Source organism: Medicago truncatula, chromosome 1 (assembly GCF_003473485.1).
Source record: "Medicago truncatula cultivar Jemalong A17 chromosome 1, MtrunA17r5.0-ANR, whole genome shotgun sequence".
In the NCBI taxonomy this organism is placed as follows: Eukaryota; Viridiplantae; Streptophyta; class Magnoliopsida; order Fabales; family Fabaceae; genus Medicago; species Medicago truncatula.
In genome coordinates, this window is record NC_053042.1 from 20,445,335 (window position 1) to 20,464,448 (window position 19,114).

Genomic DNA, 19,114 nt, shown 5'->3' on the forward strand with positions numbered 1-19,114 from the left:
AGCCCTCACCGGATATTGAATGGTTAAAGCATTCATTCAGGGCATAAGCCCTCAGCGCTTTGAACAATAAGTGTTCCAGGACATGAGTCCTCCCGCTTTGAACGACAAGGCGTTCCAGGGCCAGAGCCCTCCCGCTTTTATGCTTATGCAACTGACTCCAATTGTGTATATCTACATACAACTTCAAAAAATGCATATATGTATATATGACTCACGACCCACAATCCAAGAACATGTATGATTTAATTAAATAAGCATACATCACGGTCAACAACAGGTCATCATAATCAATCCAACAGTCCAGAAAATACATAATTAAGCATAACTATGCTCATACATTCAAGTTCATTCAACATTATTCAATTAACTAACAAACAGCTTCAGAACTGGGCAACTCGCCTCGCGAGTGCATCTACTCGCTATGGCGAGCACAAGAAAACGGGCTGCTCGCCACGGCGTACTCAAAACAGGTGCTCTCGGGAGTTTTGACATTTTTCTCACGAAATCTTCATTTTTAAGTTCCCTATTCATCTTTTTAATCTGAAAATTATCCCAGACCTCTCTAAAATCATCTAGGCACCTAAAACTATCCATATTACAGCTTATAACAACAATTCAAAAATCATGTTTTTCTCACGGGTACTCGCCATGGCGAGTTGGCTTGCTCGCGGGGCGAGCTATGAACATTGCTCACTCACGATGCGGAAAAGTCCACTCGCCTAGGCGAGCGATGAATGTCAGCACGACCAGAATGCAGGTTTTTTCCCAAAAATCCAATTTTCTCACTTTTACTCCCCAAATTGGTTTACAGATGTGAAATAACTTGTTGTATGCACTCAGAACCTATTTCTAACATCAGAACAACAATTCCTACACCCAAAATCCAATAATTCACCATAAATCTAAAATTCCCAATTCTAACACAAATCTGTTAAAATCAAAATCAGAATTAACCATCTACACTATTGAAGTAAACCTCACCCTTACCTTAGTTTTGCAGAAAAAAAATGCACAACAATTGATTCTCTTGGCTCTACTTGCTCTTCTCTCCCTTTTCTCCCAAAAGCTTGGTTGTATGTAAAAACGTTTCTCTGACTTCTCTTTTCTTAACTCCCAAAATAATAACTCCCCTTTATTTCATTTACTGCCCTTAAATTCTATTAATTCTAATTAACTCCCCAAACTCCAAATTAATATTAATTTCCCACTTATTCTAATTATTATTAAAATAAACTATATAATAAATAATACACACCACATAAATCACAAATATTATTTAAAATCATTTAAAAGACCCTAAATAAATCAAAAATAAATAAAATAACAACTAGGGCGTTACACAGAGATCATTCACTACAACCCTAAAGACTTTGATTTTTGAAAAAAGAATTCATTTCCATTTCGTGATCAGGTGAAATAACAACAAAATTAAAAATCAATAACCAAAAGCAAAATTACATGAACTAAAACCAAAAGATGCTATATTTTCAAGGGCTAAATGACAATGCAACTAATTTACATTGTCATTCTCTAAATGACAATGTTGTCATGAATGTAAGCTCAAATATTTTGTAATTATTTTCTAGTATTTAGAATTTGAAACACATGAAGTCCAAAATCCGACGCAGTCAGTACATGTACATCGGTGGTTGTTTGATCGAGATAGGTCTAACTCCAAATGTAAGTACAGAAACCATTTCCCAAGCAAAATGGTTTTAAAACCAAATCTACGAGATACCTAAGCTATATTTGTTACCTAACCTATGAGAATAGAGTCAAATAGAACTTATGAAACCATTTCAAAACCTATAATCAATCAACATTTCCTAATGTGTTCTAAACCTATAATCAATTTCAATTCAGCTAATGTTTCAAATCAAACTCTGTCAATCGTATAACTATTTATGTGAGTTGATTTTCCCCAAATCGAAATTAAACTTTCAATTTGAGATGATTTTCCCCAATTCGAAATTAAACTATCAATTAGGGTTACACAAATGCAATTACTTTCCAAACTAAACAAAACCATTTCTAAAACTAAAAAAATTCGAAATTAACTAACATTTCCAAATTTAAAGCACAAGATAAACTTTCAAAACTATTTGAGCAAGAAATCATATATGATAAGTTCGAACCTGTTTTGTTTTCATCATTTTTGTTGTTTGTTTCGTTTGAATGGTGATGAACTCTGTGATGGCGATGAATGCTTCAGTGACGGTGGTTTTGAAATGCTTCAGTGACGGTGATGTTGAATGCTTCAGTGACGGTGGTTATGAAATGACGGTGGTTCTAACACAGCGACGGCGGCCATGCAACTAATCGGCGACGGCGAGGGTGAGCGATTCGTTTCGTTTTGTTTTGAGCGATTCGTTTTCGTTTCTTTTCGTTTCGTTTCGTTTCTGGTTTCTTTTGTTTATGGGGAGAAATGACGGCGAACACAGCGACTGTGGTGGCGATGAACACAGCGACCGGCGAAATGGGTTGAGGTGTAGGAAGCAATTATGCACGGTGCATAAGGAAATCCTTATGCACCATAACCACACCCCTAATATCATACCATTGGAGAAGAAGGAAGAAGTCACGTGATGTCATTTTTTTTCCATCCTGCCGTTGCCAGAATAATTTCCTTTTGTTTAAAAAACAAGTGAAATGTGATTGTGGTGAAATGTGATTGTGATTTTAAAAAACAATAAACCAAAATATTGATAAACACTAATCTTCTACACATAATTGTTCTTTCAATACAGGGCAATTGATCAATATGCACAACAAATAAAATAATCAATTGAATTTAAACTTAATTATTCAACATTTAGATCTAAACCGGTAAGTATAAATTCAAATTTGAAATGAGAAGAGTACCTTAAAGGAATGTGTAAATTTGCATGTACAAAGTTGTATCTTCTCTAGCGGTGTAGATCGACTCCGGTGGCGTAAAAGTCGCCGGCGAGTATGACTGACGAAACGACGGTGACAACTGAGAAGAGACAACTCAGGCGAGCTTTTGTGATATGGTTGTGGTTGTGTTCTCGTTGTTTTTGAAAGGATCGCCGCCGTTAACGGTGGCCGGCGATGGTGAGTATGAAAGCTAAGGTCTTTGATCGGAGTGGAGAGAGGAAAATGTATTACGATTGCGAAGATGTATCGTTTTTGGGGGAGTTATGAGTTTGGGTTGAGTGTGGAGAGGTGTAGGTGCTCTCTTGCTTAGGTGGAGTAGATCCAATCCATTGCTTTGATCCTAAGGTAAAAAAAAAAGCATCTTTTGCTCCCTCATATCATGAGGGACCTATTGGCTCCCTCATGTTAGACTTCACCGTATATACATATGTAACAGTTCACACTATTAAGCTACTAGTCAATTTTTCACTTTTACTAATCACAATTTCGCAAAGCCAAGCCACGCGTGTGCTTCACTGACAGAAAGAGATACTCACCCTGAATTGTCACAGGAAATATAAACACACTATATATAAATACTTTTTTTTTTTTTTTGAATAAACACTGTATATAAATACTTTTAAAAACTACATTTTTCAAAAAAAACTTTTTGAGATTTTAATATTCTTTCTTTATTGTTTGCTTTTACTGTGCATGCATGCATGTCTCAATAAATATATACAAGTACACCCATTATTTATTGTTGGCTAAAAATTATTCAATACTTCACTGCAGTTTCAGATTCGGGACAAATGCCAAATGCCAACTTCGATTATTGATTGAAGTTTAGTACTCTATTGAGCTTCCCCCGTTTATTTTCTTATTCTTTACTGCTGAGAATCAGCTTCTTGATTACCAGTTGACTGTATTAATTGCCTCTCCACAATGTTCCACAAATTGAATGTTAACTCTTCGAGTTTACCGAATTTACGGTTTTAGAGCTTGTAGAATTCAATGGTCACCTACCGATTCACGCACCAAGCCCAAAGAATACTGGGCGTGAGGGGGGTGTATAAGACTCTTGATAAGAGTTTATATAGAGGAAGCAATCCTCACCTTATGAACTGGTTTTTAACGATGAGTTAGGCCTCCAATTTTAACACCACAATCGTGTTACCTAGAAATTTACTAGTTTATTTTTTAGATAGTTTTATTAACAACTTTAGGAACTTGTGAAACTTGCTTTTTTGGATGGTTTTATGGATGACTTAAACTTAGGGATTTATGAAACTTATGATTTCGTGCATTAATTTTTGTATTTTGATGTTAAGTTTTGTGCATTAATTTTTGTATTTTGATGTTAAGTTGAGCATAACATTTTATTATGGTAGTTTAATATAATTTGTCTTTGTAATTATGTCATATTTTACACTATTGATCTATTTACAATATTATATTAGCTTATGTATGTCATGCATATAATAATTTTATATAATTTTAATTTTAGTTAAACTCGTACGAGTTCTCGAATCAAATTTACGAGTTAAATTTATCTAAACAAAACGAATTGAGATAGACTCTCGAGTTGCAAAACCTTGCTCTTCATGTTTGAGCTATAAAAACTGATAGGTGTTCTACAATCAACATAGTAACAAATTAAAGTAACACCTAAGAGGTGTATTATTTATTACTACTAACAATGAATTCTTGATTTGTTTTTGGTACAAGGATTCTTGATTTTAATAAACCACAAAGTTTATTGCTATGATCTCAATTGAGTAGTACATATATCATTCAATTTCATTAGTCTCAAATTCGAATATATGTATTCTTTAAAATAGCCTCCTTAAAATTCTCAAGATAGGGCTTTATTATTGATTTAGTTCTCTCTATCTCTTGCAGGAGTTGGTTTTCATAATGTTATTTATAATTTGAAATTTAGAATAATATAAAATTATTTAGGGAAGTGCTAATTTCTTTGTAAAAATTTGTAAGTCTTTTTTAATCATAAATAAAAGAGTAGAAAATATATAGAAGTGGGTATTAATTAGGGAGCTCTTAGAACTAGGGCAGATCAAGGACTATTTTTATTTTATTTTTCTAAAATAACAGTTTACAATAAAAATGTATAATGAAATTAAAGACTATCAACTATTTCAAAAATAATAGTGTCAGTGTTACCACACTTTATAACATTAAAACAATATGGTGGTTCCATGTTACATCTAAGGGTGTACATGGGTTGGTCTACACAAACAATCCGGTCAAATCCGTCTAAAAAATTCAAAAAAAATGGGTTGGATCGAATAATTGGGTGAATATGATTTCTAAAAATCAGATCAAAACTTAAAAAACTCACGGTCAAAAATGCTAACATTTTTTATTTTTATTTTCATTGGGAAGAGGGAAAATACCAAAGATTTTGGGTCATAAACCAAATTATATTTGCAAAACTGACACAACACACCCTATATATTGAAAATCAAAACATGTTAGAGTTAAAAATTAAGATATTGCACTTTTTTGTTATTTTGATGTTAATGAAATTTTCTGTGATGCAACTTTTATTGCAAGTATTTTAATTTACGAAGGATTTTATTATTTGATTCTATCATTTATTATTTTATGATGCTAATTTAAAAACAGTGAAAATAAGGTACATAATTTTTTTAAGAAAATAAAAATGTAGAGCAATTTTTATGAAAAACTAAGAGAACTCGTCATTTAGTCATTTAATATTAAAGAAATAAAAAAATAATTTCCGTAACCCATTATCCAATGGTATAACATGTAAATATTTTACATCACATAAACCGGAGCATCCGATATAATTTGAATTTTAGGTTTGGTCAAACTCTTATTTTCTTCTTATTCAACTTAACCTATAAAAATATAGCTGCTTGATAAAGGAGTAAACTGAGTGGTTTCCCCATCACAATGGAAAGTATGCCGGTTTTATCAAATAAATAAAATATTGTATCCTTAAAGGAAAGTATGTCGGATTTAAGTTTGTATTTATCGATTTTTTGAACAAGTTGTTTATAAAAGTTGATGGTGAGAAAACCACAATGGACAGGGGGTGAATTGTTTTTTTTTTCTAAAACTTTTCTAAGTGTTAATAAAAACAATTCAGAGTTTGATTACACTACTAAAAAAATAAAAATTAGTGAGGGAAAACATGAAATCCCTCTCTAATTCCGTCACTAAATTTTGCGACCAAGGAATTTGTGAGAAATTTCATTTTTTCCGTCACTAATTTTCCTCGCTAATTTTACTTTTTCTAGTAGTGTTAGAATAAGAGTTCTTATTAGAGTCTGAAAGAGAGTTATGCAGCAAAATTAAATTAAACAGATAGAGAAGTTAGAAAGAGACAACATAGTCAAATTATATTGTCTCCAAACTTGCCTTGCCCTCCAATGTCTTCAACTACTATCTTCGCCCATTCTTTCTTTATATTTTTCTGGGTTTACAAGTTGATTACATTAACATATGACTTACACATCTATTTATAGATGTTATGAAATATTAGATTCGCTAAGAGAATAATGCTTACTTTGCGAATCTTGCTTCAAAGGGATGGAAAAATCAGTTGTTTTCAAATATTTTCCTTGGGCCTCATTTTCTCACTTAGTAAACCATTTGTTCTTAGCGAACCACCTTTGGGTTTTTCTTATAGAATCCTCTGCTTAGGCTCGCTTCACCTTGCCATGCATGCTTAGAAAATCATGATTGTCTCCAGATATCGTTATAAGGCTCTAGCATAACTCTGACATGTGTGCTTGTTTTGCTTTATTTCAAATTGGGGCACTCACTGTATTAAACCTATAGAATTGTATAAAAACCGAACAGTTTTTATTATAGATTTCTTACAAAACAAGTCGATAAGTGCTATGTAATATAACAATATTTGACACTTATCACTGCCACCCATGTATTCTTCTCCTGCCCTATTCATATCCTATCTCCTTTTATTGCTCTGTGCAACTCGTTTTTGTTTTGGAAAAAATATGTTATCAAATGTAAAATATATTGGTCCTAGAAGTAGTATAGAGTTATCTAATTGTACCTAATAATATCTCCTTCGTACTTGGTATTTGGAATCAATAAATTTGTTAGTTCTCTCGTAGAAATGCATCCCTTATTCTAATACTATGGTATATTATTTCGGGTTAGGTTGGAGGCTAATCCTAAGATTTAAAGGCCTAAAAAGGTGCTTGGTTCCCATATGGATCATCAATACTAGTATGAGGCTACGAAAAAAGGGACCTGAAGTCAATAAGGGCCATATAATGATAATTACAAAGTAACTTAGACAACACGGCGAGAAAAATACAACCACACAACAACATATTTATGCTAATTAATGTTGAAATCGTTCCCTTGAACATAACTCAATTGGCAGGGACATGCATTAGTATATGTAGGGGCCGAAGTTTAAACTCCGGACACCCCACTTATTCACCTTAAAAAAGGTGAATTCTAGCCACTAAACTACTTGACAAAAAAAAAAAATGTTGAAATCTAAATCACCTAAAAAAATTTTAAAAAAAAAAAAAAAAAAGATGCACGTTGTCATTTTAAAATAACCTTAAAACACCTTAAAATAAAATATTACTGGCTTGAAACAAACCTGTTTCGATCATCATCATCGATCGCAGACAGATTTTTCATGTCGTCGATGGCAAACAATTTTATAATATTTATATCACTTAATAGCTAAAAAAGGTGTAAAATGAGTTTCTGAACATTGGCAAGCCCTGCGATTAGACAACCTTCACATATGATGGAAATACCAACACAAATTCCTCTAATTCAAGGGTGGGTGATTCTACTAGTCCCCATTTTAGATAAGAAACTCCCTCACAATCACATGTCGTTAACACTTTAGCAACATTAAAGATAACAGGAGAATTAAACCAATAATTATCTAGAGTAGAGGACCAATTAATTTAGATCCCGGTCATCATTGCATCTCACCAAGAATTGCAGCAAGCAGCTTAAGAACCTCCCGTATAGAAGAAAATGTGAAATCCTCTAAAGGTAGTGTAGAGTGTTGGAGCGTTGAAATATTTGTGTCATTCCCAAGTATAATAATCAAGAAAAGAACCATAAGCCTAAAGACTACAAGACTTATGAAATTGGAGGATCGTAAACTCGACCTATGCACAAACTTCATTCCAGTCGTCATCATGGAGGATGTGAAAAATTAATAAAATCTCATTCCCCTTATTTAAGCAATGGGAGGACAACATGAGGTATAGTTATTTCGCTCCTCTCGAGTTTAATGGTTGTCATCAACATTATCATTCTTACAACAAGACCCATATACCATATGTTTAATCATGGATTGTTCACTCGAAGAATTAGGGAATATCCACTACCTAATTCATTAAAAATTGTTGACACTATCTTGATCATGCGAGGAGATCCATGATAGATTAAATGCTAGTTGTTTGTGAAGTGGAAATAATAGTCACAAGAGGGGGTTTAAATTGTGACCCTTTTTAAATTTAACTTGCACTTGTGGTGAGTGATTCTCAAGTAGATACTTGGAAGAAATAAAAATTGGGTTAAGTTCAAAACATTACGAAGTGTTAGTGAAATAAATAATGAACAAAGTGATAATGATGTGTAAAGTGAATGCAAACATTAATGTTGAAAGTGGTAAGGGTAGAGAATATAACACACGATAATTATAGTGGTTCACCCAATATGGGTTAGTCCACTCCTCACAACTGTGAGATTTTCACTTTAATGCTTGAGACAACCTTCTCAACTCCTGCACCTTACACTTCTGCCACTAGGGACTTTACCTCTTGTATTCTCTTAGTGTATTATCTAGCCTCAACAAGCAAAAACTGTATTATCTAGCCTCAAGAGGCTTTCAACTTTTCTTTCTAAGTCACACAAGATTGTACTCTTTTCTTTCACTAAACTAACACGCTAATACCCTTAAAGATAGATGAGATTTTCTCTTACAATGATTTGGAGGTTTGAAATAACCAGACAAGAAGAAGAGGAGGAGAATATCATCTTTAAAAAGATAAGAGAATACTGATTCACACTCTTTAAGATTTTAGGAATCTTTAGAGTTGATTTGTGGAATCAATTTTGCTATGAAACTTTAAACACTTTTAATAAGTTGTTTAAGTATGCGTGTAAGTTGTATACTTCAATGTACAGTCTTCCTCTCCTTTTATAGAGTTTCTTGACCACTTATATTTGTTAGGACGTGTCCAATTGTCTTGTGCCACATGTCATGGGACTTAGAAACTTTTGCTTGAAAGTCTGGATTAACATTCTGAACTTCAAAATGTTTCTAGGTTCATCAAAATACTTCAAAATATTGTTCTTGCGTTCATATGGATGAAAGTCAGATGAATTTATGGGTTCATCCTATGCATGTTAGATGAATTTTTGGGTATGTCCATGAATATTGTTCTTCGTACATACTTCAGAATGTTCATGGACCAAAGCCTTTGCAGATATGCTCTTGGAAATTGTGCAAGAGAAAGAAAAATGGAGTTGTCACTTCAATCCCATGCTTTAGGGGATTTTTCTGATACTAAATAGTACATGCTCCCTTATGTGTCCAATTATAATTGGATCTGACTTGATCTTGCTTTTTGGTTTTTGGTTTTTCACCTACTATACCTTTCTGCCAGATAAAACATGTAGCTGAACGAACCTTCTGAACTTCAGAATATTTGTTCATCTTAAAGTTCTTCATCTGATGCAATCAAATCTTAATAGTGAACTTGAATGACGAACATCATGTATAATATCTAGGATGATATTCTTAGAGGAATATTCCTATTGTTTGTAATTCATTTGTTCATAAGTCTTTAATGAACAATGAATATGTTTTTTTGACTTTTATCCAAATAAGTGTCTTTAATCCTTGATTGATCTAAAATCATAGTACTTTTCTGGACTTTTATTTATATCATGTGAGCCTTGAATGTTCTTGATAATGTTCATACATTTATGGGCTTGTTCTTGACAAACCTTAAGAACAACCTTCTAAAGTATCTTCGAACCTTCTGAACTCTGATTGGGTTCATAAGCTTTAATTTTCTTTGATCGCTTGATTCTTGGTTTGATTTGTACGTTGTTCCTGTCTTAGTTAATAACTCAAAAACACATAATAAATACCAAGAACTATCAAAGTCCATTAATCATTCAATCACCACATATGCTTTTAATGATTTATTGATCCAAATTTGAAATCATTTTATGCATATGATATGTTCATGACACACATGTTCTTGCATGTTCTTGATATGGTCATTGATTTATGGGTTTGCTATGACGGACCTTCCAAGCAACCTTCTGAACTCTTTCTGGGTTCATACATATGAACTTCATAATGTTTCTTCTGGGTTCTTGCCTTTTTGATAGTTGTATTTTCTGCTGAACATTATGATGTTTTTAAACATTTTAATGTTCTTTAATATTCTAAACCTTATGAAGGTTGTTGTTTATCCCATTCAAATCTACTTCAAGCATATAAATGAGAGATCATTTGTTTTGACATGATGATGTCATTTCTATTAAAGCGAACCCTACTAAAATGATATAAGTTTCACCAGAAAATATGAATCAAAGACAACATGTACTTAAATCATATGTTGACTTTAAGGAGAAATTACATACAATATAAATAAAATATGAAAGCCCCCATTGAAAAATGAGAACGGACAAACAAATCTAGCTTTTATAATAATCATAAATAAAGAGAACACATCTTTCAAGATTGTGTCCACTCTTAGTTCAAATAAGAGGGATTATTGTTCCATTGGAAACTAAAGGATAAATCAGGAGTTGTTAAGAAAAAGTATTGCATATTTCACAAGAGTAATGAACATGGCACTTAGGATTTCATATAGTACAAAGACGACATTGAAACCCTCATCAAAGGAGAAAACTTAGAAAGTATATGAAGGAAGGTCATGTTGTAGATATAATTTAAAACGGGAAGTATAAATACAAGAAAAAGAGAAAACATGAAGGATTTCATGGAGACCGTACAAAGGAAAAAGAGTTATCAGTAGCCATGGTCATGAAGGGAGGATATGTTAACTAGTGGTATTGGCATTCTAAATCGTAGACAAGAAAACCTTTTCGAGATATTCCCAATTAAACAAAAATTTAATTATGAGTTTCGAAGATTAAACTTACTAAGTTTAGAATCTTTAACAATTCCAAATCAAACCCATATTTACACAAACAACCACTATTAACACAAATGCTAATTGAATATTTTGTTGATATGCAATCAAGATGATTAGAGTTCTAATGATTGATTGCATAAAGAAGTTTGAGCCAAACTTGCATAAGAAAGGGAAGTTTGAATTGTGTTTGTCACTTTTTTTGTAATTCTTTAAAACACAAATGGCAGTGGAAAGTAAAGAGATAATGGAAAGAGACGACACAAATAGTTTATTGTGGTTCACCCCACAACCGGGGTTTACTTCTGGTCCCCTTGCACTTCCAAGGGATTTTTCCACTATAACAGGATGCACAACACGTATGGTTATTTCACTTGATCGAAAGATAGGGAAATATAAGGTTGTTGACTTTGAAGCTCAACATAACCACCTTCTGGTTCCACCAGAGTATGTTCATATGATTCGCTCCCATCGACACATATCTGAGGCACAAGCATCAAAAATTGTCTTGGGAGATAATCTGGCTTAAGACCAAGAGAGTTGCATCAATATATATCCAAGACCAAGAGAGTTGCATCAATATATATCCAAGCAAGCTGGTGGGGTAGAGACTGTCGGTTTTACAAGCCAAGACCTTAAGAATTTGCTTAAAACCAAAAGGAACGGTGAAGTGGGTGCCTTGATGACATATTTCAAACAAGAAAGTGAAAATCCATCATTCTTTTATGATTTTCAAATGGATGTTGATGAGCTAATAACAAATATATTTTGGGCGGATGCACAGATGATTAATGATTATAGATACTTTGGTGATATCATCACTTTTGACACCACTTACAAGACAAATAAGGATTATCGACCTTTGGGTGTATTTGTTGGACTTAATAATCATAGGCAAGCCGTCATTTTTGGGACAACATTGTTATATGATGAAACAAATCCTTCTTTTCAGTAGTTATTTGAAACTTTTCTGAAAGCAATGGGTGGAGAAAAGCCTAAAACCATTCTAACAGATCAAGATGCAGCAATGGCTAAAGCTATTTCTTTAGTTATGCCAAAAACATTTCATGGATTGTGCACTTGCATATAAGACAGAATGCTCTTAGGCATGTGAACCATCTATATCAAAAGAGTTCGCGATTCCGTTTGGATTTTGAAGCATGCATAGATCTACACGAGGAGGAAAGTGAATTTTTGAATGAATGGAATTCTTTACTTGTTGATCATAATGTTTTGAAAGATTCGTGGTTGCATTCAATTTTTAAATTGAAGGAAAAATGGGCATGGGCTTATGTTCAGAAAACATTCACGGCAGATATGCGATCTACTCAATTAAGTGAGAGCTTTAATGCTGATTTGAAAAACCATTTGAAGTCAGATATAAATTTGGTACAATTTTTTACTCACTTTAAAAGGGCTGTCAATGCTAAACATAACAATGAGTTAGAAGCAGAATATGATTCAAGACATAAGCTTCCTAAACTGAAAATGAAGAAGGCTCGTATGCTCTTACAAGCCGTAAATGTTTACACTCCAAAAAATTTTGAGGAATTTCAAGAGGAATATGAAGAATATCAAGATACTTGCATAAAGGAGGTGAAAGAAGGTTTGTATGTTGTACCAAATTATGATAATGAAAAGGAGAGGATGGTAATGGGAAATCCTATGGAACAAAAAGTTTCTTGTGATTGTCGTAAATTTGAGACACATGGCATCTTATGTAGTCATGCTTTGAAAGTTTTAGATGTCATGAACATTAAGTTAATTCCCGAACACTACATACTAAAACGATGGACAAGAGATGCAAGGCTGGGAAGTAATCAAGGTTGGAGTGGGAGGCATGTTGAATTAGACCAAAACGCCCATTTCATGAAGCGGTACAATGAGTTATGTCCTCAGCTGCTTAAATTGATCAATAGAGCTTCAGAATCTCATGAAACTTACACATTTTTGTCCAAAGTTTATGAAGAGTCCAACAAAACAGTTAATGATATGTTGTCCAAAAAATATCTGGATGGAGAATCAAGTGGAATGGTTCATGTGTCCATATCAATTGCGAATGATGAAGTCGACAACAACATAGACACCGTTGGCAAGGCAAAAGGCATAAAGACGAAGGATTGTCCACGTAAGACTAAAAAACATTATATGTCTTGGTTTGAAAAAGAAGCTAAAAAGACAAAGATGCGCTCAGAAAAAAAGAACAAATCTCAAGAAGGTTTAGTACAATAGTTACCGGTACGTATATTTTTTTGTATCAATTTGTTAGATTTTGTTTAACCTATCATTTATTTAACTATTCTTGTATTATGCAGCAATCAAGCTACACAATCAAGCCAAGCAAGCAATGGAACTCAACATCAAGATACAATCCAAGCAACACAATCAAGCCAAGTTAACTCATTGTAATTTCACAGTTTTGATGTGTGTGTTAGGAGACTTGTAATATCCAAGTACTTGGAGACATGTAAGGTTTAAGAATTTTGATGTAAAATATCACAAATTTGTTTGTTATAACAGTGACAGTGAGGTACTGGTTTAACAATTTGCTACTGGTTTTTTGAATTATGACAGTGACAGTGAGATTATGCATGTGTTTTGAATTATCACAAATTATGTTCAAGTACTTTTATCTTGTATTATGCATCTTGTCTGTTGCACAAATTTGAGAGAATGCGACATTTTTGTTTTGACAGACTTGTAATGTTTTATCAAGAATCATGTGACAGGTTTTTGTTTTGGCGGATCCTTGTGTGGATTCTGGTGCTGTCGTTATTATTGTACAGCGGCTGCTCCTTGTTCTGGTGGAGGAAGCTCTTTCTAAGCTTCTATTTTGTGTTTTGGAGCTCTTTTGGTTCTGTTTTGCGCCCCCTTGTGCGGCTGGTTTTTCTAGTGGGCGCTGTTCTGGTTGTATTCACGGGTTGCTATCTGGGTTTTGGTGTGTGGCTGCTGGTGTGTGTCACTGCAGTTCTGGTGTGGTGCGCACAATTGGAGTGTTTAGGGGGCTGTTAGCGAGGCTTTGGTATGCTCGGCTGGGACTAGTTTCGAACTTGCTGTTATGACAGTGTTTAGGGGCTGTTATTACCTACTGTTTTCCTCTTTCCTTCATTGTATACTTTAGCATCATGCTTAGCCTATTTGGGTTTTTACTGTGAAGTATTTTAATCCTTGAGAAAGGTGGTTTTTTGGTGCTCCGCCTATATGCGGTACCTTTTGTATGTTCCGCTTTATTCGTTTTTATCCGCGAGCGGTACCGCTTCTTGTACAACTCGTCGTGAATAATATATTAGCTCATTAAAAAAATGTGAATTATGTTCATGAGATGCTAAATATGAATCGCAAACAGCAAAATTCGCAGCATAATCACAGCTACAATTTAGAACCATACATAAGCAACATTATGTAACTTTTACACATTTTCAATCAATATAAAGTTGCTTTGTTTTCAAAAGTATGTAACTCTGAACATCTGTATTTTATGCAAGTGTAATTAGTTACTAACTTTTTCCAAGGATTGGCTTGGGAAACCAAGATAGACACAATGAAATGTTGTTTTATCAGTTAGGTGATATCTTAGAGCTGTTGTGATCACTGACAGAAGAACCACTGTATTGTTTCAAGAGCATAATTTTATCATGATCAAGAGCAGAATTTTATTATGATCATTTCAAAACAATGAACAAATTGTCAAGCTCATCATTCATCTATCAAGGTGGAGGAAAAGAAGAAAGTGTAAAAGCTAAAATCCATCATCTCTGTGAAGTTTCAAAACTATTGCAATATTTCAAAACCATTGCAATATTTATGAAAACTACTGCTATGGAGAAAACTAATTTATTAGAATTCTCAGTGAACGAATTAATGTTGTCATGAATATTTCAGAATTCTCAGTGAACGAATTAATGTTGTCATGAATATTTAGAAATTGGCAAGCGTAAAAGTGGGTAAGAGTGAATCAACTGGTGTGGAAGAGAATAGCAACAAGGTGGTTTAGTATGTGAGGACGGCGGTGAGATGGTGGTGAGACGGGGGAGAGGGGCGGTGATAGGAAGAGGGGAGATGATGTGTTTAATAGACGGCGGTTCCTGGAGGCATGGCGGCGAGGGCGACGGCATATGGGAGGCATGGCGGTAAGGGGCTGATGAGATAAAACCGCAAGTGCACAGTCTTACCGAAGTAGTAAAAATAGAGTATCGTTCTGATAGGGAGTTGTTCAATTCAATTAACTTTAGTTGATGATTAGAAGAGAATTAAGTTGCAAAGTTGGGTTTTTCAAACGGTTGAAAGAAAATATAATAATAAAAAGAGCCTTGGGATTATTGGTTCATCATAACGACAAATTCTTCACAAACCAAAACCTCAAACCTAGAACTTTATGTTAGACCTAATTTCTAAAGACCGGTTTCTCTTTAGCCTCTCACTTTTCCTTTCGGTCCTAGTGAGAGTGTTCTTCTAGCAATCAAACCTATTTCGCTGATTTGATTACTAGAAGAAGCTTTAAAGTTTAAAACATCATATGTCTCAAGAATTGCAAAGACTATTTCGCTGCCTTTGCAATCCTTGTCTAAATTCACTTGTTCGAATATCAAAACTCCACTTTCGTTTTATGAATTGATATTTGATATGATGAATTAACAATTATCAAACCCTCCACTTTCACTTTTACAGGTTGATAATGGTTAATTCATGTTAAAACAGTGAATTTAGATTAGAAACTAGGGTTACATAAGATTAGGGTTTAAGTCTTGGTTTGATTAGGATTATGTCATTAGACTTATCCAACAATCCAAAGACAAGAAGAGTCTACTCACTCATGTTCATCGTAGACATAGAGAAGAAGAAGAAAAGCATAAAGTAAAATAACAAGGAAATAAAGAAATAAAGAAAGAACTTTTATTAAGAAAGACAATTGTCACTTATTGAATTCCAAGAAAAAAAATGAATTGTTGTGATTATTTATAGTCTTATGTCGACTTAAAACCTAAGAATCTATTCCCTAGAATGTTCCACAAGAAACCACGGGCTTTTAGGTCAAAATAGGCAGCTTGTCCATGAAGCAAAAGCAGCAAAAGTGGGTCTGAAGCTTGGCACGGCCGTGCCAGTGGGAGCATGGGCCGTGCCACCTCTCTGACTTGGGGAGTGACATATTTTTGTCCGATATTTCGTATTTTCATCCCGAACCAGCTCCTAATCCTCTTTCTTTTTCTCCAAGACTCAATCTATCATATATTCATTCCTGAAATATAATAATATGCAATTGAAGTAAAATAGTTCTAAAAGAAAATAATATTTAAATAAAATAAACTTAAATCTAAATAAAACGAAATCAAATATTATATTAAAACTACTAATTATTGACTCATTAAACTCCCCCACACTTGAATCTTTGCTTGTCCTCAAGCAAAAGGCATAAACATAGCAAAACTAAAAACAAGATTAATATATGACAATTCAATTGAAAACTTATGTCTCCTCAAAGGCTTTTATTTCAAGTGTACACTAATAACAACTTCAAGCATTCCTTGCGAACCTATTCAACCCAACAACAAGTCCGAAATGAGTGTGTGTGTGTGTGTAGTCCAACCCTTTGTTTACTCATTTCGATAAAGTTGTATAAGATAGATATTATGAGGAATAGGTTCTAGTCTTAGCACTAAACCAACCGATAAAGTTGTTTCTTCATTTCGTATAAGAGAGATGGGAATATTTATTTCTATGGCATACTTATGTTTAATATTCGGGGAATGGGGCAGACGCTAGTAAAGAGGTTTCCCACGATATACCACTGCATCTGAACACGTGTTGATTGTAAGGGTACAATCCTCGTTTTAAAGAAAGCAATTATTTGCTTTATTTGCTTTGGGTAATATTTTATATGCCATTTTCTAGAAGGATTACGGAAGCTATTTTTGTTTGTTTAAGGAAGACAACACCTTCACGTGGGAAGTCAGTGAGGGAATATCCTTTCCCCCAGAGTCAGTGATTTCCATTTTATAATTATATTTGCTTCCGCCCTTCTTTTAAAATTGATTTATTATTTCCCACACTAACTTATACTACTTTTACTCTGAAAACTTTAAAGGGTTAATTTACCACTAAAATTAGAACGTGTTCCTTAAAATACCTATTCATACACTTACTCAAAGGCTGCAACCATGTGCTTTTCTCATTGGAGAATTTTTCACAATAAAACAAGATGCGGGTATAGCAAGAACACTTAAAACACAAGAAATCACTTTCATGTACAAGAAACAACCATTTTGGAAGAGACAACAAAAAATTTATGTCATAATTTTCAATAAAAACGAGCCGCTTAATCATGCCTTTCACAACAAAACATAACAAAAGAATTAAAGTTCAAGGGAGTTTGGAACACTACACTTTATTAGCCCACCCCCCACCACACACACACTTGGGAGAAGCATTGTCCTCAATGATTCAAAGCAAAAATTAAAAGAGAAGAAGAAGGAGGAGGAGGAGGAGTAGGAGTAGAAGGAGAGAAGAGATAAGGGAAGAGAGGAAGAGGAAATCTCACATTTTTATTGAGGTCCATAAGGAGGACCTTGGAGGTGGAAGTGCTCCATCATGTTTCGAAGCATTTGATTGTTTTCTTCGGTCATGTGGTTGCCCCTTAGGACATCATTTCTTAGCCTGGAGAGTTCAACACCTTGTCTTTGTTGCTCGGTGCTTATCCTTTGGACCTCAGTTTGCATCCATGCCCATCTTTCATTTGCAAAGTTTCCTCCGGTGTCATGGTCATGGTGCTCCTCATCATGGTGCAAGTTTGCACCTTCTTCCTCACCTGCATTTTGCTCCTCATGTACCTGTGGATCATCACCAACATACAACAAGTTTTCTTCCACCTCGGTGTTAGTCCGAGATAGGTTAGAAAGTAGAAATAAAAGAGGCACATTGAGTTTGAGTGTATATTTCATAGGTGGATGAGGTTGAATGAAGTTCATAGAAATGAGGGTCGGTATGTTAAGCATATTGTTGCCCTCAATCCGGTTTATCCCTTGGTTCTCATCCACTCCCAATTTCCTAGCTTTATAGGTGATGATACCACCCACTACTATCTCTCCCTTACAATCATCCCTATTACCAACATGGGCAAGATAATCAAGCAAGTAAAAGCAAGTGTTCACAGGATGGTTATGAAGCATAGCCCACAACATAAAAAGCTCATATGTCCTAGTGTTTCCCAACTCAGTCCTACCCCATATGGTGCAAGCCATAACCCTTTGAAGGTACCTAAGCACAGGGTTGTGAATGTTACTAGCTTTGTTGGAACGTGAGTTAAATTGTCTCAAGCTAGTGATACTTTCCCAAAAGGTGGCGGGTTGATAGGCAACCGGCCTTAGATCATGATTCCAAGAGTCATGGATGAACCCTGCATTTGCGAAACCCATCTCATCACAAAAGTGTTGAAGAGACATATCATAATCAATGTTCATAAGTCGGAAAGAGATTCTATGATTAGGGTTATCCAAGTCCAACCTATCCTTTGTAAAAACAATAGAACATAGAAATTCATAGGTGAAGTTTTCATACCCCCTCATAGGTCTCAACAAATCAATCCAACCTAGGTGTCCTAGCAACTTATACACATTATCTCTAATGCCTAGCACATTCAGACTATAAGAATCAAGGTATCTACAAGCATGTAAAGGTTTAGAGATGAGAACTTTATACCTATCCCTTTGCTTGTTATCTTTGAATTGTATTACATGATTCTTTGCCGATGCTTTCCTCTTTGCTTGAGGTCCTTCTGAAGAGCTTGCTGCTTCTTTTCCACTTCTCTTTGAAGCCATGACCTTAACCTTGTTTTGACTTTTTGTGGTTTGGGTGAAGGTTAGGGTTTGGGAAGATTTTTGGTGGAAAAGGTTGGTTTAGTTATGGGGTTAAGGTTAAAGTAAGGTCTATGAGTTTAGTTGTGGAGATTGGTGAAGATTTTGTGGTTTTTGGGTTAGGTTAATGGGATATACGAATTTGGGTGATTTTTGGTTAGGGTGGATGAAAGTTGTTTTTGATTGGTGGGTTTTGTTTAGAATGATGTTTGGAATTGA

At 34.4% G+C, this 19,114-nt stretch overlaps 1 protein-coding gene across 1 annotated transcript; it reads left to right on the forward strand.

Annotated features, from left to right (window-relative positions):
• Nucleotides 1-12,027: 12,027 nt before the first annotated feature.
• LOC112418555 (protein FAR1-RELATED SEQUENCE 5-like) lies at nt 12,028-19,023 on the forward strand. Its single transcript, XM_039830343.1, has 6 exons — nt 12,028-12,096; nt 12,144-13,176; nt 13,364-13,453; nt 13,623-13,627; nt 13,778-14,070; nt 18,900-19,023. The coding sequence occupies exons 1-6, from the start codon at nt 12,028-12,030 to the stop codon at nt 19,021-19,023; spliced, it is 1,614 nt and encodes a 537-aa protein (XP_039686277.1).
• The last annotated feature ends 91 nt before the right edge of the window (nt 19,024-19,114 follow it).